Below are 23,875 nucleotides of genomic sequence, written 5' to 3' on the forward strand. Positions count from 1 at the left end.
TAAGAGGAGTGGTAGGTACATAGACTGAGCGCTCTGTGAGCTGGGAGAAGGAGAGGTTGATTCCTTTTGGTAAGATGACTAGGTAGACCTTTAGCAAGACCTGGAAGGAAGTGATTGGTGAAGAAGAAAAGCCAGAAAGGAAACCAAGATGGAAGGGATTGTCACTTGAGCAGAATATTTTCACTGATGGGAAGGGGGAGCTAAGACTGGAATAAAAATTTGGAGATGGATAATGGAGCTCTGGAATGGTGGCTTGAAGAGTTGGTTCCTATCCTGTGAATCACCAGAGGCTGTTGAAGTGCTCTGAGCAGAGGACAAAGGCAGAATTCCAGGAGACACAAACTGCGGGACTCAGGTCGGGTGTGGGGTGGGGGTTGAAATCCCCTGTGCTATCCTTCATGCTGAAATCCAGGACACACCCCTGTGTGCTCTCTAGACAATGGAGTTGGTTGACTGCAGGGTTTCCTTTCCCAAGTGGGATGGAGCCCCTATTGTAGGAGACTAGTGTGATAGTAATGTGGAAGTGTTACTAATATAGAAAATGTCAAAATCTGGGGAAGTTCTCACTTTGCCCCTGCTGTGGATGGAGAGTGGGTAGGTATGAGGGTATTGTGCTCCCCTTTGGCTCCCTGTCCCTCTCCTCCAGTCTATCCATGCTGGGGAATTGTTCAGGGTCAGGATAATTCTTCATGATGACTTTTTGTCCTTTGGATGATGTTCGATGATTGAACAAGGCAGGTACCAAAATACATATGCTTGTGAACTCCTTTTAACCGCACCCTCTTGCTTTGGGAGTTATTAGACTAGCTTGAATTTGAATGCTCTTTCTTGGATGGGTTAAAGAGGGGTTGCTAAAGAAAGTAGTGAACAGGTAGTTAAAAAGGTAAAGGGGCCTGGGGGCTTAGGAGATGAGCCAGTGAACAAGGAAAACAGAGAACCTAGTGACCCAGAATGTGCTAGAGGAGAACTTGACTCTGTTAGCATTGAAAATGTCAGAACTTCTCTTCAACCTCCTTTAAGGTAGTTTTGCTTCTAGCCAGAATTTTCTTTTGAGACACAGGTGTCGGTCCAATGAGCTTTTTTTTTTTTTTGGTTGGTCACTTGCACAGAGCATGGTGCCCTGTCCTGTGCAGTGAGGAAACCGTTTCAGTGGGAGGCAGGCAGCCTGTGTTCACTGTAGGGAGCAATGGCTTCTGGAAGATTAGGTGGCTTTGCGGGAAAACTCCCAGGGGAAGAAGTTAATCAGAATATGGAATACAACAGGGTTCCAAAGGCTTGTACTGTATGGATTTGGATGTGTTGTGGGCAAAACAACGTAAAGGAAATGGGATGAAAAATGGTGGGAGTGACTGGCAAGGACCTTGTTGGCACTGCAGACTGACTCCACCTCGTGAGTGTGGTTATGTGTCTCCAGGTTATCTTTCCCAGACTCTCTAAACCAGCAGTTTTTTGGGGGTTTGAGATATCGTTCAAACACCTCTTGGCCACCTGTTACTTATGACCAACAGCAATGTTTTTTCTTTCTTTGAAGATAAATTCATTTTGGGGGGTGGGCAGGTAGTGACTTTGGGCTATTTCTGTATCTTTTGGTTATTGGTTGGAGATCTTTTTGTTATTATTTTCACATCAACTGAAGCTCGAAAATTTCGCGACTCCCCCTGCAGAGTCGTAAGTGTTCCCTTTCATCGGCAAGCCAACTATTTACAGCCATAATAGGGTTTACAATGAAGTGTATAAGTGATACCGACTTCTGTGTCAGCAAAAAATGAAACAAAAACTGATCATAGATGACATTACCTAAATGACAGTACCTACGTGTGTCCTTTCTTTCACATTTGCTGTAATCCTGTTATGGCATTGTCCTATTACCTCAAGTACTGTCATCTTTAAATGCTGTCAAATTGTAACTGGATTGCCAAGGACAGAGGAATCAGAGACAGCTGTGGCGGTTCCCAACAGAGACGTCTTCTTACCCCCTCTCCAGGGTTGAATTCTTGGAGAAATCATTCAGTGAGAATCATGACTCAAGTATCCTTTACAGGCTTTGATGAAACAGCCCGATTCATTGCTCTTGTTCCTAGAAGGAAAGAAACACTCTTTTAACAACAGCCAATGAGATAAACTCTGATTGTTTCTGCATAAAGAAATGGATCATGAGTGTTATTATTATGTTTTTAAACCCCAGGTTAAAAAGAAGAACAAACAGAAGGATTTGAGAGTTTAGCATCTAATTGCTCTTCATAATGCTATTTCAGACTTGGTTAGGGGACTCTATTCTAGAGCTGGGGAAACTGAGTCAGACAACCTCAAAAGGCAGATGTTATCAGAGTTGAAAGCACCTGTGTTTTGTGTTTGCACCACCTGACCATGTTCCTCTCCATGTAAGTGGACCAAATTCTTGTCTAGATTTCCCATAAAATGTTCATAAATTTCCAATCTTCACCTTTCTGCTGCTTCCTTAGATAGAATGGTTGATGGGGAGTATCACTGCATTAAAATTAAGCCTCTTGCATTTTATAATCTTCTGCTCATAAAGAAGGGAGTGAGCGTGGTTACTTTGAACACCCTCATTAAAGGCCAGTTTGGTTGCCAGAGAGTAGGGCTAACTCAAGGGGCACCAGCTATGACTCCTCTTTCATGCCTTTTGGGGTTTTATTTTGGATTTCGTAAGAGCCTTGTAGTTTTTCCTTAATCCAATTCTATGCTCCTTTTAAAATATCTAATGTTGATTAGTGTATTCTGTTATTTATAGTCTTCTGGAAGGATCCCATGGGAAGACAATCTCCATACAGATGACAAAAAAAGTAACTGCCCATGGTGGCTCTCGCCCTGTGGAGTTTTCCTCTGATACTTGTGGTGAGAAGAAAAGGCTGACTGGACACCCGAAAGCCTGACTGGAGGCACAGCCTGGGCCGTGCTGACATTAGCACGAGGAACTTGGCTAATTGACTTGCAAAATATAGGTTAGGGAGTTTTATGGGATATCAAATTATCTTACACTTTCTCTGATTAAAGACAAAATATTATATTAAGTAGATCATTACGTGGGTGAAAGGTTAGAACTTCACACTTAGGGGTGTCATGCTGTCGCTCCCCTCTTGCCTTGTGGCAAATAACAAATTGAAGGCCGGGAACTCGTTGTTCACAGAGCTCCGAATGTCTGATCGCCCAGTGAGGTTTCCAGGAGGGCTGTTTGCCTTGCCTTGGCACTTCCCGAGTCTTTGGTTCTGATAGAATAGTCATCTCAAAATTAAATATTAATTTGTTCAGATTCCATTTCTGTCCACAGGGAAAGGGGTGTAGGCAATGGGGCAGAGCAGTGGCCAAGTTGGAAAGGCACAGTGTCGTGTCTCAGGCTGCCTGTGAGCAGCGATCACAGGGTGCTGCCAAGACGTAACTTGGAAGGGATGTGGACCTTCCTTCAGGAAGACCTTACTCAGTCCCATTGTGAGGTGGCGTTTCCATGTAGCTAATGATAATCTTACCAGCCAACCCATCATGCTACCATTTCTGTGCCTTATTTCAAAACCTGAAGACATCACATCCACCACTGGGCTTGTAGTCTGTGGAAAAGGACAATGTCAAGACTTTTCTGGAATGTACCCATTTTCTTTCACTATCTTAGGTTGGTAGTCTTTAGAAATTAACTCTCTTAAAGAGTGTATGCGTGTATGTCTAAATATAGTTTCTTCGTCTCTCACTTCCGTACTTCACTACACATATGTGCATGAAGTGAGCGCTAGAATGGGCCACCCATTCTGCCTTACTGTGTGAGAAGAAAGCACTGTTGCCAAATTAGAGGTGGGGCAAGGTGAGTTAGTGGAACTGTAATTGGTGTTCTAATTTGATGTGTCAGGGAGAGAATAAATCACCAGTCATTCCTGGGGAATGAGCTGAGGTCCATCCACAGAACAAGGACCCTGAAGCCCCAGTACCAGTCTCCACAGGATACCTCGTATACAGCAGCCATTCAGTCAAGTTTGTCTCAGGATGGAACAGAGTTTGTCACAGTTCTAGACCCTTCCCCTGCTGACAGAAGAAGGGCTCAGGGATCTTTAGGTAATTATAAAAAAGAGAACTCTCTCTTTTTCTCCATGAGAGAGAGGAGAACCAGAAGGTAAGAGAAAGAAAGGGGAGGAGGGAAACACTCAAAGGAGCAATCTCATTCCTCCTCTTCATGTGGAAGACAGGATCAGACATGATAATGTATATTCCCAAGAGCAGCAAAGCCATCTCTTTGGTGAAGGGGTGCTCCTGGCAGACCTGTAATAGCTGTTTGACTGAAGGGAAACACTTGCCTTCTCTGGGTTGAGCTCAGCCCATGTTCACGAGGGGCATTGCTGGTATTTATAGATCATGTGTGACAGTCCCCAGTGAAAGGCAACTTCACTTCTCACCCCAGAATAGCAAGCGTTGTTTCTCATATCTAGGTTGCTGGGACAGCTTCCTAGGAACCCAATATTCAACAACTTTGTGACGTTAGATGGAGGGTTTTTCTGTTTAAGTGAACTGATCAGTGTTTGCTATATTTCGCGTTATTTTCTGGATTTAGGTTTTTCTCCTCTCAGGCAAGATCTAAATGATGAAGGGTCTGACTTGGCTCAGACAATCCTGTTTTCTCAGTTAGCTTAAAGTCACAGAGGATTCTTGTGGGACTGGTATCTGGAAGCCATTGGCCAAGCCAACAACAGCAGGATGTCTTTGGAGGCATGGTTGCATTGGGGTGACTGACCCCCTGCAGCCGTGCCTCACAGCATCCTTAGCACTCTTGCTGGGGACACCTTTCTTCACCCTTTCTCATCTCTGTGCCACAGAAAATTCTGGCTTTGTGTGAATGCATAGTAAGTGGGGTCTGTAGCATCCCATCCCATCCCATACCATTGCATGTCATAAGCCAAACTCCCCTTTGTTTGCAGGGACCTCAAAGAGAGGGGTTCCATTTAGGGAACTGGGCTTTGACCTGGTGAGATGAGTCAACTCTGGAACTCTGGCTACAAGGACTAATTTGCTCTTCTAGGACTGTGCCTCGTTAGAGGTGGTGGTGGTGGTGGGGAATGTGTGCATACACTTTTTACATTTCCTGTTTAGATTGAAACACTGGTCTCTTTTTAGGCCACATCCTTAGCAAATGCCTCAGAGGATTTCTTTTTGGCTTGACCTTGATGAAATTTAGAGTATATGAGTTCATATATACATGGTCATGGGCACACTCCCTCCTCCCCATTACATCCCATATGAGCTATTCTTAAGTGAAAATTCCTATAATTTCCAGGTCTTATGTTGGGATGGTGATGAGAGCAGGCAACCTCAGCCCCATTTGACTTTTACCTGAGTTGTTAACCTTCCCCCTTTCTTCTGTCCCTCCAAGCTCCCCTTTCCCTTAAGGAAACAAAACAAAACAAAACACCTGAGCCATGCTGGAAGTAGAGACTTGATCTCAACCTCTCCAGGTGCAGCTACTGGCCGGTACAAAAAACTGGAAAATATTTTTTAAAAAGGAGAAGGAGGTGCAGTTTCTGTTCCACAATCACTACTGTTTCCTGGTTTATCTGCCACATCGACTTCCCTTTCTGGTGAATGTGCCCATTTTCTATAGGATAGGACCCTGATTGTCGGGGAAGGAAGGGAGCTAGGGTGAGAGAAGGGAGAATGTAGGAAGCAAGGATGGGAGAAGAGGTGGAAAGGAGAAGAAAGCTGGGAGGACAGAGGGCAGAGGGGCCAGAGAGCATTGGAATTTGAACTATTTTTAGCAGATTGTGAGTGTAGATTCCATCAGGCTCCTTGGCTATGGAGAAGCAGACTGTGCGGACCTTCTTGTAACTTCCTGTGAAGCGGCCGTGGTGGCTGAATTCTCTGACACTGTCAGTCTGGACAACCCTGCCAGCTCCTGGAAGGGCCGCCCAACAACTGTCACAGGCAAAGCATCAAAAGCATGAGCTGTCGATAGTGACCTGCATTTGCAGAAAATCTGAGGGCTTCCTAATTAACGGAGGAGCTCTAAATGAGAGTAAAGCAGCTCGACAAGCCCCCTTACACGCGGTAAGTGTCGAGATGCAGATAATCATTACTTCTAACAAGCTTCTGATTTTCAACAGAAGCGATGAGACCAACTCCCTTACAATGTGGTTCAGTTGCAAAGGGGGATACGCAACCAAGAAAGTAAAAGGAAAAAGGAAGGAAAGAAAGAAAGAACAAGAAGGAAAAAAAAATAGGAAGGAAAAATGAAAAGAAGTCTGCACTCTAGTGTTTGGGGTGAATGCTCAGAACCCCTGCCTGAATTTTTTCTTTGTTGCTAGCCAAAGCATTCTGATACATCTTCTCTTTTAGATTTTCCTTACTGTAATCTATGTCTGCTAATATGCCAGCTCATTCGTCTGACGTTTCCTGGAGACGAGCATCCTCTGTGTTATTTCTGACCATTGCAGCATTCCACAGGGTCTGAAGTGCTGAACGTGGTGTGCCAACTTAAATATTACAATCAAAACATGTGATGTAGACAACAATTGATTCAGGTTCTACCTTGGATGGAGAAATACACTAGGGCTAAAGGGAACTGCAGCTGTAGCAGGGGACTTGCCTGAGATCATTTGGGGCTTGCCTGGACTTAGGCCTCCTGGCCCTGGCTCTCTGCATAGGGCAGCGGCATTTGAGTCCTGGTTTAAGGTATTGATTTAAACTAGCTCTCAGAGGCCTGAGTGAAGTGATCATTTATGTGTCTTCTTTTCTGGGTATTCCCCCTGTCAAGACCATTTCTCTCCCATGTTTATTAGAGGGTAAAGGACTGTGACCTCCGATGGCCAGCATCCTTCAGGAAGTGCAGGGTTAAGAAGCAGTGTGTCTCCTGCCTGCATTGATTCTCCCCAAACTACCCACAGTATCCTTGCAATTATTCATGGGAAATAATATAAATCACACTATGTGCTACCTGATTCTTCTCAAACATCTCACAAAGTAATCACAGGCTGAAGTACAGGTTTTCTTGCAGTGTCTTTATCAGTAAATCAGATTTTGAGCATTTTATCAGCAAAAGTTAGATTTAAGCATCATTCCTGTAAGGTTTGAAAGAAAGATTTGTTTCAGTGGGGACTCTGCCAATCAATGATCTTCCAGCTTGACTCTGCTATCAATTATTGCTGCAATTATTTGTCTAGTTGGATATTTAAAATGTCATCAGAAAGAGATGATTACATATTCCAGAAAGCTAGGCACTGTATAATCAGATGAACTGAATCCAGTTAAATGTAGTGTGGGACCAACCTGTCCTTCAAAGTAGAATTCTTGAGCTACCACAGAAGCAGCAGCCTTCTGCCCTGCTTTCAGGAGACTGATCTTAACCTTGGGATGCAGTGTGCTGTTGGGGTCGGGCGATACTCAATTATGGGGAACTTTCCAAGTCTGAAAATGGAATTGCTCCTTCAGAGACACGAGAAGTACATTTTGGTTATCTTGTTTAATTCATCTGCAGATCTATAAATAAGCAGTCCCTCTATTCTTCTTGCTTCCTGTGGATTTAAATGCCAAATCCTGATTTGTGGCAAACTTGTCACATGCCCCTTTCCCACTCTCGATGCCGGGTGCCCAGGAACTAAGCAGTGGCGTGGAAATTACAACTGTTTAGAAGCCAAGAAAAAGCTCCATTTCTCACTTTTCTCCAGTTCCGGATATTCTCGGCCCTGCTCCATCTCTCAGCCTCCTCCCCACACACCTCCTCCACTGCACACCCTCCTTCTGTCCGCTCCATGAACAGGAAGCTGAAATGCAGCTCCAATTTTTTTTAATGGAAGAAGAGAAACCACAACCTGAACAAACAACCCCCCATAACTCCAACCAAATAAAACTCCCTAGATAGAGTGGCCCTACATGTATTGAGCATGGAGAAATCCCCCTTTAACAGGTCTGCCTCTTTCTAAGTCACAAGTGCCTTGATGTGCAAGTGACAGCCATGTGCTCAGCTGGGACACCAAAGTCCATCCCCATCCTTTTGGCACCAGGTTAAAACTGACCAGAGGTTCCATGGAAGGTCTGTGTATCTCAGGCGTGGGGGGGTTCCTGAGTTTGAGAAATCTCTGTCTGTCTGTCTGTCTGTTGAGGCTTTTTTCCCAGTTCACTTCTCAGACAGCATGCTGAGCTCTTATCATTCCAGGGCACCATGGTGGTCCAAAGCCACCACTCCCCACCCCCCTGCAGCATAAAACACACTGGAGGGTCTGTTAGAGAATTAATCCCATCTGGGGTGGGGGGGGATAGAAGCCTTTGAAAACACTGGAGCCCTAGGTTGTATGTGCCAGAGAATATGGAAAAGACAAGACCGTGGGGCGGAGTACCCAAAAAATGACTTAAAAAATCATGAACCATGGGAATGGAGAAGTGATGTCTCTGCTATAGTTATCTTTGCCAGGGGCCAGCCGTGGACAGTTCTGTCATTCTCTCCCTTCCTCCTTCTCTCCCACACCCTGCTCCCTGTGGCCTGAGTGACCTCCATTGCAACCCTGGCTGACCCAGATCTTCCTGGTCCCACTGCCCTATTGGGGGAAGAGATTACTTTGACCCTTGGAAACAAGTTTGTGTGCTCATGGGGTGGGTAAGCTACAGTATGTAGAAATCATAAAACAGGCAGGAAGGGTCTGGTTTGGGTCTTAGGAGCAGAGGTGAGGTCCTGGGTTTTGAATGTTGTTTTTCCTTTTCTTTTTTCTGGGATCCCTCCTCCTTTTTTTTCCCCCCTTCAAAAATGATTGTGCTTGCTTCTATGTTCATACCTCCTTGTATGTCCTAAGTAGAGGTGGGTGGCTGGGCTTGGGCATGGGGCTCTGGGAGGGAAGAGAAACCCTGCCTGGGGATCTCCCAAGCCCACGGCCGGCCATGGTTTCCCATTCCAGGGCCCTTGCCAGTTGTTGCCTGGGAAGCCCTGACCTCCTGGAGCACATGGTGCTTTGTCTTCTTTCTTCCCTGGGCTGAACCAGGGTCTGGTGCCTCTTGGGTGTTGAGGTGTGGGCTGCTACAGGTGTTCTGCCTGCATCTGAGGCAGGGAGGCAGATGAGGGCAGCCTGTCAGCTTTTAATGTGGCTTCTATGGCTAGCTTCCTGGCCTTTTAAAGCCCCTTTAATAGAGCAAAACTATTTAGAGCTATGGGTTCGAATGGATGGACTTCACATTGTTCTTTCTTTGGGGACAGAAAGATTGGGGGTACAGGTTGGGCGTGAGGATAGAGAGGGAAGTGTGGAGGAATGCTTAGAAAAAATTGAGAAGGGGAAAGGAAAGGGACCCAGACTACTAACTGGGATGAATTTATCAGAAAACTTAAGGAAATTTGACATCCATTGTGGTTCTTCTAACTGTGTAATTACACAGCATTTGGAAAGTGAATTATTAACCTGATTGTCCATAACAACCATTGAGTAAATACACAATTAGAGATTGCCAAAATAGTACAGTGAACCAGTGGGCCAGCAGCCACTTTCAAGGGGCTATAATCATCTCCTGGTTCAAGGCTGACCCAGAGGCTCCTTGGTTAGTGAATCATTTACTAGGGAGACATCCATGACTTGGGGAAGGGAAGGAAGGTTTCCCCTTGGTCACTACTGGGTCTGTGTTCCGTTCTTTCTAGCAGGTCATTTAGAATAGCTCTCCAACAGGAAGAAAAGTTCACGGCATAGTGCTGCATACCTGGCCATACCAGATGATGTAGTCTTGGTTCTCAGAAGGCTTGAACTTCAGTTGCAGAACCAGGGGTAGTTTCATGCTGGTGACTTGGAGTTCTGGATCCAAGAGAAATGTAGTGGAGAGCCAGGGTCAAAAGATAGGCAAGCCTTATGCAGTCCCTTGTGTTGTCTAACCAGTTGGCTTCGTGTCTGCAGCCCCTGACCTTTGTCCCCCTCCACTGCCCCACCCTTGGTGCAGAGGGAGCAGTAATCTCCGTGGGGCCTCTTCCCGGGGAAGTCCACAGCCTACTCCAAGCTGAAGGAGCCACCGGAGTCAGCCAAGAGCCGCAGGCCATCAGTGCAAAGTACAATTTAACAAAAGCAGCTTTTGAGTGAGAAAGCTGAGTGGAGTTGTCTCAACCTGTCAACTTCAGATTTCTTTCCTCCTCTCCATAAATCAAAAAACGGTTGGTGGAAGGGAGGGACAGAAGCGTTTCATTTTCAGATTTTGTAAGAAAATAAAATCAAATCAAAAGAGCCTGTCCCACGCTGATACCTTACATGCCAGGTTTGAGCCTGAGGCAAATTTTTGTGGCCATGTAATAAGCCTTTTTAAAATGGTGACAGACCCTTGACTCTTTGCCTTGAATTACATTGATAAAAGACATTTTATTGCGTTAGAGCTGGGGCAGAAGTACAGGATGGTTCTTGCCTGGTCGGCCTCTTTGAAACCGTGTCCGCCTGCTGTCCACACTCCCCACCGCCTGACAGGGTTTGAGCACCATGGCAGCGGAGATCTATGGGCTGGTGACAGAGGGGGCTTTCTACCTGGCAGTTGAAGATTGAGGCTGTGGAAGCAAAAAGATTTCAGCCTGAGGGGTTTGTTACAGAAGAGTTGAGTCTTCCACATTCCTAGTAGACCTGAGAGATCTTGACATTGGTGGCCTCAGGTCAGCCTCATGGTTGGGACTCAGGGTGAGGGGTGGGAGGGAACTGGAGTGTTGCTGGGAATGCTGGACTCTGGGACCTCGACCCCAAGCAGCCTCAGATGGATTCAGAATAAAAAATGATCCCGTGGGCTTCCTTTAGCCCTCCTTGATATCTGTGGAGGATGGCCCCTTTGCCCAGAGGCCAGGTGTCTACAAGCTGAGTTCCCAAGTGACTCAAAGGACAGAAAGGAGTTAACAATGGCACATCCCTGGTTAGAGGAGCTTGGAGATGTCTGGGACCCTGGGCTATTACTCCCACTGCATCAGCAGAATTAATAAACCCCAGAACAGCCAGCAGCACCTCACACCATGGACTGGGGCCTCTTGAGTGATTGCAGATTCGACCTGCAGGCATCTCCTTTTTGTTCAGGGGACTCTTTCTGGATTGGTCGGTGGTATAAATGAAGGATTAGAAACTGGATAAAAAGCCAGGAAAATAACCATGAAGCCAAGAAAACAAGCCTGTCTTTTGTTCTGTGGGACGCTGTCAGAGAGATTAGGGCTGCTCTGTGCCTGGGAGGCGTGAAGGTGCTGAGGGACTGAGGAGACCGGTAGCAGTTGCTGCCTGCCCCGGGCAAAGGCCTGTTTCTGAAAGAAGGACTTGCTGTCATGGGAGGAGGCCTGTCCTCGCAGCACTGGAACCCTCCTTGATTCAGCCTCACCTCAGGCAAGAGGGCAGCCTAGTTTTGTTCCTGAAGAAATGTCAGAGCCTGACCTGCTAGACCATTTTTTTTTTTTTTTTTTTTTTAGCTTTGAACCTTAAATTAGTTCTCATAATTTCCAAGCTGTTCTGTGTTAGCCACAGGACATAATAGGTTTTAATTCTGGAGAATGGTCAGTTCTGTTTCTCTTAGCCAAGAATGTCATAGAGTAATAGTCCCATAGTGTGTGCCTTCCCCCACCTTCCTTGAAGTATGCACACCTCTTTATAGTCCCAGAAATGCAAATGATTGCCCGTAAGTGGCTGTGAGGACACATTCTCTAGTGGTCCACCTTGGGGGCTCCTAATGTGAGTGATGAGGAGTAGTGATCCCCAAGTAGAGGACAAGGTTCTGAGGCCCAACCTTGCCCTCACTGCTTCTAAGAGCTTCCATTTCCTTCCTGGGGAAGGCCAGGACATTCTTCCTTAAGAAAGCTGGGAGGCAGGAGTCTCTGTCAGTAGTGGGAGAGTCCTGCCAGAGTCTTCCTGGACCAGCTCATTCTTCTGGACCCCTTCATTGAAGAGGGGCACAGATGTGTCATGGAAGCTATGACCATAAAGTTCCCCAGTTGGCTGGGCTGCCATCTTGCTTGGGCCTTCTCACATCCACTGTCTGTATCTGTCCCTTCCTGTTACTCTCTGCCTCCACTGGGCCACAAACAAAACCTCAGTGGTCTCTGTGTAAGCACTATGTTTGTTTTTCTTCATTTTATTCTGGTACTTTTGGGAGACTGATCAAAATGGTGATCTAGAGACATAAATGACATTTGCTGTGAGTTGACACAGATAAACAGTCTAGGGGTGGCTCTTCAGAGTAATTTGGGAGTTGTGTGTTCTGCTGTCTTTGATAGACAGGCCCTTTGTCCTGGAAGGTGTTATCAGAATTAAATGGTCATTCTCATTGGCTCCATGGTCACAGACACATGCCTCATCCTCCCCTCAGAAAATGCAGTTCCACCCTCCTCAGGCATCTAATATTTAATGGGGGTTGGTTGTCATTCCTATGTGGTTTTCAAGGTTTTCCAGGTGTTGGAGACTGTGATTTTCCATTTCTTTCTTCATTTCGGGACTGGGGTGTCTGTGAATGCATTTGTGTGATGCTGGACAGTCTGAGAAAAAGCCAAGTATTGGGAGCAGCTTCTTTTCCCGTTCATCCCTTCTCACCTCAGAGGCATGGATTGCAAGTGCGCCCCACTTTCAGAAGGCCCAATACACACCAAAACCTCATCAATGGAAACTGATAAATTAGAGGGTGATTTTTCACATTACAGAAAGATTGTTAACTTTTCAAAAGGTTTCACCACAGGGTTCCTTTAATAGTTAGCTCCCCCACTGAATTTAAAGTGTTTGTTTACAGATCATTAACTACTTGACAGAGAGGATGTTGGGGGGGGGCGCGGGAACGCACTTAAAAGGTAAAATGTTAGAAGCCCTGCCAATTTTCGATGAGCTTGGGAGGGTGACGAAACCTCTCTGAAGTTCTGTCGGTTAGCAAATGTGATTCAGTTTACAGAAATTCATTTTACGCAGGGCTTTCCAGGAACCCTCGATGCTATTCCAGGGCAGGGACTACAAGGCACTGGGGCCTTGCTGCCTTGTTTGGAGGTGGCTGGGTAGAGGACTCATATTTTTTAGAGTCCTGTGTGAATTGTCTTGAACAGTAGGTACCAGGCTCTGGAACAAGGCCGAGCTTTGCCACTGGCCTTCTGGCACGGGCTGCAGAGACCTTTTCCCTTGACATTTAGCCTGGGTGTGTGGGAAGTTTCTTCCTGGTTTTCTGACCTTCATTCTCATTGGTTTAGCACTTACCTGGGTTCCTCCTTGAAGCTCAGTTAGGTGAATTTCCAAATCTGGGTCCCAGGAGGATGAAATCTACCATGAGGCTCACATCCCAATCTAAGAATGAGCAGAGGGTCCAGGCCCAGGCCCAGGCCTGCTCTCCTATAGGTTCTTTCTAATGCCTGCAAGGTCCCAAGGGAGGTTCAGGCAAAGCCTGGGAAGCAAGATGCAGGTGTCTCCCACACCATCCAGCCTTCTTTTTTTGTTTAAGTGGAGAAGACTGAAGGCCTGAAAGGGGATGGGATTTACTGAAAATGAGAAATGGTCAGTATGTGGCAGTTAGGATGGAAACACCAAGAATTTTGACTTTGCTTCAGCAAGAGAAGAATTGGGGAAGGACTGTAGTGAGACTCAAGGCATTGGGCAAAGGCATCTTTAAAAATAGTCCCCAAATTTCTCTGAACAATCTGAAAAATACCTCTAATAGAAGAAAGTGCTTGTGTGTGCACACAGCATCCTCATAAGGGCTCAGAGTAAGTTTTCCCCCATCCTCCCCATGGCTTTGAAGAGAAGAAAGGGGAAATTGGGAGGGAAGGTCAAGTTGATGATGTAAGAGACAAAGCTGTGTAGGAAAAGCTCAACATTTCTTGCAGTCATTTGTTGAAAATGTTTCAGCAAGTATGAGCCCATCTTAAACTGGCAATGACACATCTGAAATAGATTATTTAAGCCGGGGAGGCAGTATTGAAAAGAAGAACATGGCTATCAACACTTGTTTGTCTGACTCAGAGGAATAAAACAGAATGGATTCTGCAGACCACCCACAATCCATCAGGGAAGACAAATTCGAGGTGGGGGGTGAAGCAAAACAGGACAGATGCGCTTTCCTAGAGTTTCCCAATAATCCACATGCATGTGTCCCTTATTTTAAGAAAATCTAGTATTTGAAAATATGATCTCGCAAAAGCTAAAGACTCCACAAAAGTCCTCAGAGGATTTATTTAGATGATTTAGCCTCTTCTGTCAACTGGATAAATGGGTGTGCAACATTTTGATTTGAATGTAACTGCCTGTTGAGCCCCTGTGACCGTACATCTTGAGTTTTGCTTCTCTCTGCACACAGATGCCTACTCTTTTTGTCCAGAAAGTTCTTCTCTTTGCTCTCTAGGTCTAACTCCTAAGTTACTCTCCTCTAAAATCTCTATCTTCCCTTCCAAAGGGAAATACATGCAATTAGCCCTTTGTATTCAGTGGGTTCTGCATTCAAGGATTTCAGTCAACCTTCAATTGCAAATGTTTGAAAAAAATAAAATGGCATCTATACTGAACATGCACAGATATTTTCTTGCCCTTTACTTAGAATTTGCATTTTTTTAGACAGTATAAGTCAGGTAGAGATGACTTAAGTGTAAGGGAGGGTTGCATAGCTTGTGTATCATGTCATTTCATGTGAGGGACTTGAGAATATACTGATCGGGGAAGCCAAAGGGGTTTTAGAACCCATCCCCTATGGACACTGAGGACCTACTGTAATTTCTCTTTCTTTGAATTTTCATAGCAGTTTTCCTGTGCCTTTCTTATGACACACTTTCTACACTTCAGTAGGGCAATTTCTGTGCAGGCCTTATCTTCTCTGCTAGATGTAGGTTCCTGTGGGGAAGACTGCTTCTGAGTTTTCTTTGTACTACCCACAGAGGCTGTCCCGTTGCTTTGGGCATTGTAGGCACTCCGTAAATATTTGTTGAATGAATGCATGAAAGAATGAATGAATGGGATTTATCCTGGGAACACACATTTTGCATAGTAAGGTACATAGTTAAACAAACAAAAAAAAAATTGTCCTAAGACAATTTGTCTTTTTATGCAGCTGCCCTTCTAGTCTCCTAGATAAGTCCCTCCTTTCTGAGGCAAAAGCTTAAAGCGTAATAAAAATTTATCTAATTCACGATCAAGTGAAAATACTTTGGGCCCAGAGCCAACGAATATTATTGGAATGAACTTTTTTCAACACCCTAAATTTAACCAGCTGGAATTCTTTTTTTAAGTACCATCCTATTCAACCTTTTGAAATGAAGGATTTGCCTTTTAGTGGGAAATCTGCATTTCAACACAAAGATGGAACACAATGTCTCCGGTTTAGTCCGGTTTAGTTATTCTTCAGAAAAGCAAGCTTTTTTTTTTTTTCCTCCTTTTTTTGAATTATATGCTTTGCTTATGTTAAAGACACAGATTGCAGAAAATTTTGTTTAGGCCTGACAGATTGGTGCCTTGCATCATTTTTTTTTTCATTATTATAGATAAAGGGGCATGAAAGATGCTATCTTTCTCTCCCCCTCTAATTGAAAGAAGACTTGGGATGAGGACTCTTAAAGGTGAAATTAGTAATCTGTTGTTTGAATAATTGATACTGTAAGAGGATAGAATTAGCAAAAAAAAAAAAAAAAAAGAAAAAAGAAAAAATTAAATGAGTGATCGATGTAATTGAAATCTCTGGTAAACTATCAAGTAATATAAAGACCATGAGCAAGTTTCAGCAAAGAAATTCTGTGGTATGGCATCTAAAATTCTTGCTTGCTTTCTTCTTTGTAGAATATACTTTTTAAAAAACATTTTGATTTGGGAAAACAGTAGCCAGTGTAAAAAACAAAAAGCTATAAGGAAAAAAATGGTCATATAAATGCTCATTTCTAGAACAAAAGGGAATGTGATTTTGACACTATCAGAAGGTTAATTAGGAATTGTTAGCACTGATAAAGCTGGCACATTTTCCATCCAGATTGACACAACTCAAGACACAGGCATGGCCAGTGTTTGCTTTAGAATGCTCTTGGTGAAGACTTCAGAGTAGAGCTGGTAGTCAAGGTAATGTGTAAGGTCAAGAGGTAGAAGCTGACCAGAAAGGACATTTCAGGGATTTACTCTCCCATTAGATAAAGAAACTTCTAGCCCAGACAAGCTACACTGTTGTTTTTGTGGCTGGAATTCAGCAATTGTTTTGAGAACTGAATTGGATTCTTTAGGGAACATGTAGTGTGCACTTTAAGTGTGACCTAGAAGGTGGCTATTTGGAGGAGGAGGGGCTTGAGAATCCTGGAGCTGAAAGGGACTGTGTAAGTCCTTTATTTGGCTTGTCCCCAGTGTAGAGATCTTTTCTGGTCATGATGGGGTATCTTCCATTCTCCTCTCGAGGACCCAAGGTGAAAGGGAGGTTATAAGATATTTTGTTCCACTTGAAGACATACATATCTAAAAATGTATGCTTAAGAAAATAAATATATACATACACATATACATTTCAGTGAACAGCATATGTCTATGTACTCTTGTGGAGAGACTTGGGATTGATTTTTCTTTTCTCTTGTTCCTTCCCTCTCTCTCTCAATGTGGTGCTGGGGATTAAACCAGTGTCTCACACATGCCAGGCAAGTGCTCTACCTCTGAGCCACATCCTTAGTCCCTAGGTCTGATCTTTTAATACCTGATAGAAGTTGGGCACCTGAAGCAGTCATTAAGTGATGCTTTGATCTGAGCTGTTTTGCATACTTGGAGATCAGAATATTACTTGTTGATTATTAGACAGTAAAGTAGTTATATTACTTAGTTGCAGAAACAAATCACAAATTATAGTCAAGACATCTTTGACATGTTCTTGTGGAACCCAAAAACTTGATTTAATGACCTTAAATTCCAGGGATATCCCGTGGAACTTATAGAGCTCTGTGTCAAAAGTTGGTACCCAGTTTAGTCTAGAAATGTAAAGTGACCAATGTGTAACCTGAAATCAAAACCATACTTGATTTGTTGCAGATTTTTAATGAGACCCCAAAAATAAGATTCATTACATTTTATTCAGCCATGAGGAAACTTTGCAACTTAATAATGCAAAAGGCATTTCTGAGACCCAAGTGGAATGGGTTTAGAGAGAACTTTATGAAACAGAACAGGCTGAACCACCTTCCATCAGGAGAGCACAAAGCTCAGAAGGAGACTGATTCTAAAGAAGGCAATATGTCAAGAGTCTGGAAAGGGAGACAGGAGTCCTGTACTTGCTCTGTCCATGCCGCATGCTCAAACATTTCAGCTTTTATTTTTTAAACAGTGCTGGGGACCGAACTCAGGGCTTCACACATTCTAGGAAAGTGCTTTATCACTGACCCCCATCCCTAGCCGAAATATTTCAAAAGATTTTATGCAGAAGTGAGGATGCCATCTTTCTGACATTGTGTATTGTCTTATGCTAAGAGAGCTCGTCACTTGATGAAGAGATTGGGTCTGAGTCTATTCCCCATTCTCATTGATGACGAATGGATAGAGTGGAACCTCTTCATTTCATGTGGAGTGACCCTTAGGGATTCCCCTGGTTTTTATTCTTCCTGCCCTAAAGGAGGTAGGTCCTGGCAGAAGGGATGACACCTTCATGGCCCATGAATCTCTGCCCAGGGAACATCAAAGCTCCCAGATCCTTACCGCCCCTTATCTAAGATGGGACTTATTAACTTTGAAGGCTCTCAGAGTCACCTGGAGGGCTTGTTTAACACAGATTGCTGCTTCCTCACCCCTCTTCAGTTTCTGATCCAGTAAATCAGAGGTGAGGTCTAAGAATTTGTGTTTCCAAAATGCTTCCCGGTGGTGCTGATGCTTGGTCTGGTCTGTGCATTGAGAACCATTTCCTTAAGAGTGCCACACCCCTTCTCAGCTGGCAGTGGAGCCCAGCTCTGCCTGGGGAGAATGGAAAGGAGGTTGGGAAGAGAAGCAGCCATCCACCAGCACTGCTTTTTCTCCCTCTCAACCAGGGAGGGCAGTGCCGCTTGTTGAGTTTGACGCTCAGAAACATTAATTGTGATACTTTGCTTTGCCTAAGCTGTGATGAAATAATTGAAGGCATCATAGCAAGAAGTTAAACCCTAGGGAGGCTATTAACAATTTAGCATTTCCAGTTCTTGTGGGAATGTCGATTCTCCTTACCAAAGAGAATATTATGGACGTGTTTAGTGGAAGAAGCAGCAAAATCAGCTGGGTTCCCAGCCGGCTCTGCTTTGACCCTCTTCCTGGAGGAAGAGAAATGCAAGGCCAAGTCTCTGGCACAAAGACAGCGTGCCACTTTCTAAAGTGAATAGCATGTTAGGCTGGTAGCAATGCTTTGTTTCTCTTTAGCTGGCTAGTTCTTCAGGGGAAGCAGAGGTAGAGGGTGAAATGAAACTGTGGGGCTGAGGCCAGGAGGCTCAGAGCAGTCATTGTTTGCCATTTGTGAAACAAAGTCAGCTCATTGGGACCTTTTGAAAGCCCCTCTCTTCACACCTCTGGGCTGTTAAGTGCTGCCCCCATGAGGTTGTTAAATGCTGCCCAGTGTGTCAGTAGAGAGAGAGACTTCTTTATTGGTTCTTCTAGGCATTGAAGACCATGCAGTGGGCAAGTAAGTTACTTAATTTCTCAAGGCCTGAGTTTCCCCATCTGTAAAATGAAGACATATACTTCACAATTTCTAAGTTTTTACAATTCAAAAACTAAAACCTCAAACAAACCACGATGCCAGATACTCTGGTCCGTGTGACTTCATTTTGCCACTTGGTCTAGGCTACTGCTCCAGGCTCAGCTTGTTTGGTGGTAATGGGTTAAGAGACAAGCTTACCAACCAGAGACATGCTAGTGCCTAGCTGGGAATGGGCTAACGGTTCTCCCATTTCTTGCTGGAATAAGTGGCAGGAAATTTGAAATTAGACGTTCCTCATGTGAAGGTCTAAAGATCTTGTTGCTTTTGTCCTGGGGTTACGGATACCTAGGTTGTGTAGGTTTCCTTAAGAAAAGGATTCTAGTCTCCACAACAAACTAACTTGCTGAGGCATTAACAGGTGCAAAAAAATAGATTCTCGGATTTTTTTCTTATAAACTACTAGGACTAAATCTAGAGTTAATTTTACCATGAACTTGCGATTCATTTAACATAAGCAGCCAGATGTAGAGATACTTTTCTCCTAAGTCCAGTCTTTCCACTTTTATTGGTTCATTTTGTGGCTGTTATTTTGTGTTGGGTCAGAGAGGAGGAAATGTCTCCATAGATGGTCTCAGGCTCGACGGTGCCTCCTAGATGGCCTCCCTTTGGAAGCCTGGTCACAACCGATTTATGCCATCTGTGTAAGAGCTTTCTGAAGCCACACACCAAGGTTCCTCATGAAAGGGAACCTTGTCCCAACTGCCCTGGCTGCACTTGGCAATGTGCTCAAAGAGAATAGGATGTATTTCACATGTGGGATCTGCTAACCTAGAGTATACCAATGACCACTTTTAAGTGCTCTTATTATTAAGCTAATACAAAACATACTCTGTTTGCTCACATTCAAAGTTTGTTTTTCTTCTTTCCTGCCTCCCCTAGTCATCACAAACTCCAAACCTCTAGAACACACAATGTCTCCTACTCCATCTATCTTCCACTCTGCGTCAAGGTTAACATCTACATCATTAGTTAGCTAAAGGTGGATTTGGAAAACCTAGACACATACCACAGACACCAGATAATTCCCAGGTTGCATAAACCAAAATTTCCTTTCTCGCAAACATCAGTGCTAGGAACACGTGATCGACTGCTAGATTTATGTTTATTAGTGCGAAAAATCATTTTTTTTTGACCAGGTGTGCAGTTGAATGGGGAAAGCGGGCCCCGGTTTGTGGATGTTGCTATTGTTGAATGCTGGCTCTTTCCTCATCATTTAATGATACAATCCAGCACCTTCAACGTGGGGATCCAGCCAAAATTATTTTAATCCCAGAAGTCTAATCATCATTCTCCACTGCTTTGCACTATGAAAAGGCATGCCAACAGGTATCCCATTGATAGAATTTTAGAGTATGGCCTGACCAAGTCCAGAAATGCCTGAGGTTTCCCCATCATTAAAGGTCTTATTGTAAATACAGCATGGGGAGAGGGGTGTGGAATGGGGAAGGCAGAGTGGAAATGTCCCATAAAAAATGGTTCAAAACCCACTCATTTCCTATTAGCTTATTGGTTTTTGCTTGGGTTTGTCTATAAAGTTGAGTCAATGTATGCATGTAAGCCAGCCTTGCAGATAAATTCCTTTTTTCCAGTCATATAAATGTAAAATTACCAATTTTCTCCTTGCTATTTATATGGCAACGATAAACAAGTAACAACAAATAATCAAGCAACTGAACCTAAGAACTACCCTCTACCTCTACACCTAAAACAAACCCTTTCCCTTTTGTCCAAAAAGTTCAAAATTTAAAAAAAAAAAATTGTGGGAAACAACTTACCACTTTCCTTTAGTTTCAGGCCTTGGGCCTATTAACTATCTGCAAGGCTGTTGTAATGATGTTAATCTATTTTAATGGAATTGAAATGTGATATCCTGTGGTTTACGATGCACATTGTTTATGACTGCAGTGCTTGATTTTGGGTTTCTTTCACAGATAAACTTCTGCACTGGAGGGGCCTGTCCTCCCCTCGTTCTGCACACGGAGCTCTAATCCCCACGCCTGGGATGAGTGCAGAATATGCCCCGCAGGGTATTTGTAAGTTGAGCATTATTTTTTTACAAATGTCCATGTGTTTAGAGATGAGAGTTTCTAGAAATTACCCTTACTTTTTAAGTACTGAAGGGAGTTGCTTCCAAAACAGATTGGCACCTGCATATGTATTATTCCATTACTCACTTGGCACCCACACCCCCACTCCACTCAGCCCTGAAAGTCTTTTCTCTCCCTCCTCTCTTTCATTCTTTCCTCACTGAAGGCAGGGAGCTGACAGCCACTCATCCCTGAGAGTGTTTTCCCTAGGGTTTTGCCCGGATGGTGGCTGGATACCTCTGTGAGTTCAGAGTCCATTTTATTGCTGGACATTCATTCCCATGGCCTCCTGGAGGACTTTGAATTTATTCCATGGTGTACCATTTAGCTGAGGCCAGAATCACAAGGCATCAGTTTAGAGTTACTTCTGACTTATTCTAATGCCTGCTATTTATGCATTTATATGTATATTTGAACATGGTAGATTTATATATATACATGGTATTTTATATATGTGCACATAATATGCATATAAATATACACACATACACATAATTTCTGCTTATTTTTCTTCTAGTTTTAGAAGAAAATGCACAGCATTGTAGTTAAAAATATAGATTCTACTACCACCATCACTGCTACCACCATTGCCCAATTTACTTGTTTAAGTTAACTTTTATAGTGGGGACCTTTGGTAAAATTTAATGTTCATTTATGAAAATGGTTTTTGAATGTTACTTTAGAAAGTAATGTTTGCATGTCTTATGTAGAAACATGATGTGAATTATGCATGGCTAGAATGTTGGGGAGAGGGGTTTGTTTCATATTCCCCCACCAAAAAAAAAAAAAAAAGCAGATTCAAGGAAATAAAGAAGTGTGACATCTAATTTTTATTTTGCAAGTAAATGAAAAAAAAAAACCTGTTAGAGGAAGGAAAAAAGAAAGGATCATAGAAAGGGAGTAACAAAGAATAAGGTACATGAGTGAAGGCTAGAAAGGGGACTGTTTTTAATACCGGAGGGAAATTAGACTTACCCATCTTGTGAATGGTGTCTGCAGGGCAGGGCATGCACCCTGAGACCACATTCAAAGCCAGTTGTTTATTTTTGTTAACTCCTAGGTAATCCCAGGCAACAAAGAGTTATTGTAGGAATTTCACAAGCCCTTGGGTCCTGAGGGTTGGGTGGTGCAGGGGTTAACAGCACCTCATCTGCCCTCCCCCTAAACTGGGCCTAAGCCTGGGTTAGGTCACACACTGCAGAGTTTAAGGGGTTGGACTCATGGTTTCGAGTCCCAACCTGTTGACTAAGTGGGAAGAGCTCTACTTTTCCTGGGGGTGCTTGGGGCCTGCACTTGGCTGTGGGAACAGAGCCACCCTCAGAGGGAAAGGAGATGAGGGAGTGGGGAAGTGGAGAGGAGGGTGGAGTCGAGAGGCCAAGGGCTGCTGGCTAGGGAAACAGTTTATTATTCTGTCTTCAGCTTAGCCTTCTGAGGGCTGGGGGTGTGATCTGATGGGTGGGCAAGTGGGAGCATGATATAGAACCCCTATCCTCTCCCTGCTACCCACAAAGGGTAGGTCCATAGTTTGCTGGTGCCCAGGCTGGTAAGGACCAGTTTAGAAGTGACCAGAACAAGGTATGTAGAAATGGATGGTGGAGTTCCAGAAGGTACTAGGGCAGAGCTGATGCCCACCCCACTCCATTGCTTTGAGCAGCTGTCCTTGGCTTTTAGAGCCCACAGCTTTGTGGCCTCCCTGGTTGTGAAAGTGGAAGAGTGACCTAAAATTTCCCTCTCCTGCCTGTTTAACCAGAGCCTGGGGTAGGCCTGCATTGGGACCTTCCTCTGAAAGTGTACTGGGCATGTAATGTAGTCAGTCATTACCCTCGGTAATTAATCACACCCGGTAGTAATGAAAACTCACATGCATGTTGGACCTGATAGTTTACAGAGGGCTTTTAGATGCTTCTGTCATTTGAACCTCACAACAATTCTTTAAAGGCATTGTTTGTATGCTCATTTTACAGATAGGAGTTATAAGGCTCAAAGAAATTAAATGAGGGCCCCAGAGTCGCAAGCTAGTAAATAACAGAACCAGAGGTCCCACTTCAGACCTCCTTGTTCTTCCAAATTTTGAGGCTTAAGTCACATGACTTTTTTTGTATTGGTGACACACTAGAAATGGAGGTCATTCCTTCCCATAAAACAAAATAAAAGCCAGGAGGTAGGCTAACCCCTGCCTTTAACCCTTTCAGTGCCTTGGGTTCTTACGCTTGGGGGCCAGGTCTCACTTTATTGCTTCAAATCAAAACAATCCCAGTGAATACCCAATGAGGCTCTCAAATCGAGAAGTTGATTTTTATCAGAGTAAATGAAGAATATTATTATATTTTACACGTCAATAAATCAATGTAGTCCTAATTTTGCCACGCAGGAAATCAATTCTGGTCTTTCTAAACCATCAAAGATGTTATGAACAAAGTAATTTCACAAATTATGGCAAGTAACACATTTATTGATGACTGCAGTTTAGGAATTTAGAATCTGTGAGCACTGTAATATAATATGGTGCACCAGCACGAGCTGAGTGAAATACAGATTATATGGTGAAATTGTAATGCATCATTTGCTATTAGTGGACTGGTAATAATTACCAGTTTCAAAGCAGCTCTTTCCGTGTAATCTTTAGTCTCAATCGTAACAGCCCTTCTCATTGACATTATGATTACACTAGCTGCCCTCATGATCTAGAATATCTAGTTGATGGGAATACTAAAATGCGATAGTGAAAACTCTATGTTGTATCCTCATTATAAGATAAAATGCCATTTTCTCTGACCTGATGTATGAGAGGGGGAGGGATAGCATCATAGTGTTAACATACTGTAACATAATCACATAACTGGCTCTGAAAAAAAATTTTAAGAAGCTCAGGACAGCAAAATAAAATGGACTTTTCTTGTTGAAGCCTCTTGGAAAGGATACAAATGAGCTTCTTGACGTAGTGCCGTATGCCACAGATTTCAGCATTTATCAGCAGCAGCAGCATCATGGCACACACGGAACTGCATCACTAATTATGGGTCCAGTCCTGGGTTTAAGGAGAGGATTATAAGGGTAAAATATGATTTTAAGGCATTTGGAGTGATGAAAGTGTGAAGGACTGGCTTCAGCTGACAAATTTCCTTTTTATGTCCCCAATTCCGATTGTCAGGCTAAATGTATGATGATAACCCAGAGTCCTAGGGCAACAA

The 23,875-nt window shown here is 43.8% G+C and overlaps 1 protein-coding gene across 10 annotated transcripts in view; it reads left to right on the forward strand.

The window, feature by feature from the left end:
- Window positions 1–23,875, forward strand: part of Bcl11a (BCL11 transcription factor A) — a 96,972-nt gene that overhangs the window by 60,737 nt on the left and 12,360 nt on the right. For 8 of the 10 annotated variants that reach the window (XM_047523209.1, XM_047523208.1, XM_047523206.1 and 5 more), the window contains one exon: window positions 20,529–20,630. The exons of the other annotated variants lie outside the window; for them this stretch is intronic. In XM_047523209.1, coding sequence (XP_047379165.1) covers window positions 20,529–20,630 — 102 coding nt within the window. The remainder of the gene's footprint in view (window positions 1–20,528; window positions 20,631–23,875) is intronic. 10 annotated transcript variants of the gene reach the window in all.

This window comes from Sciurus carolinensis, chromosome 13, assembly GCF_902686445.1.
Source record: "Sciurus carolinensis chromosome 13, mSciCar1.2, whole genome shotgun sequence".
Taxonomy (NCBI): Eukaryota; Metazoa; Chordata; class Mammalia; order Rodentia; family Sciuridae; genus Sciurus; species Sciurus carolinensis.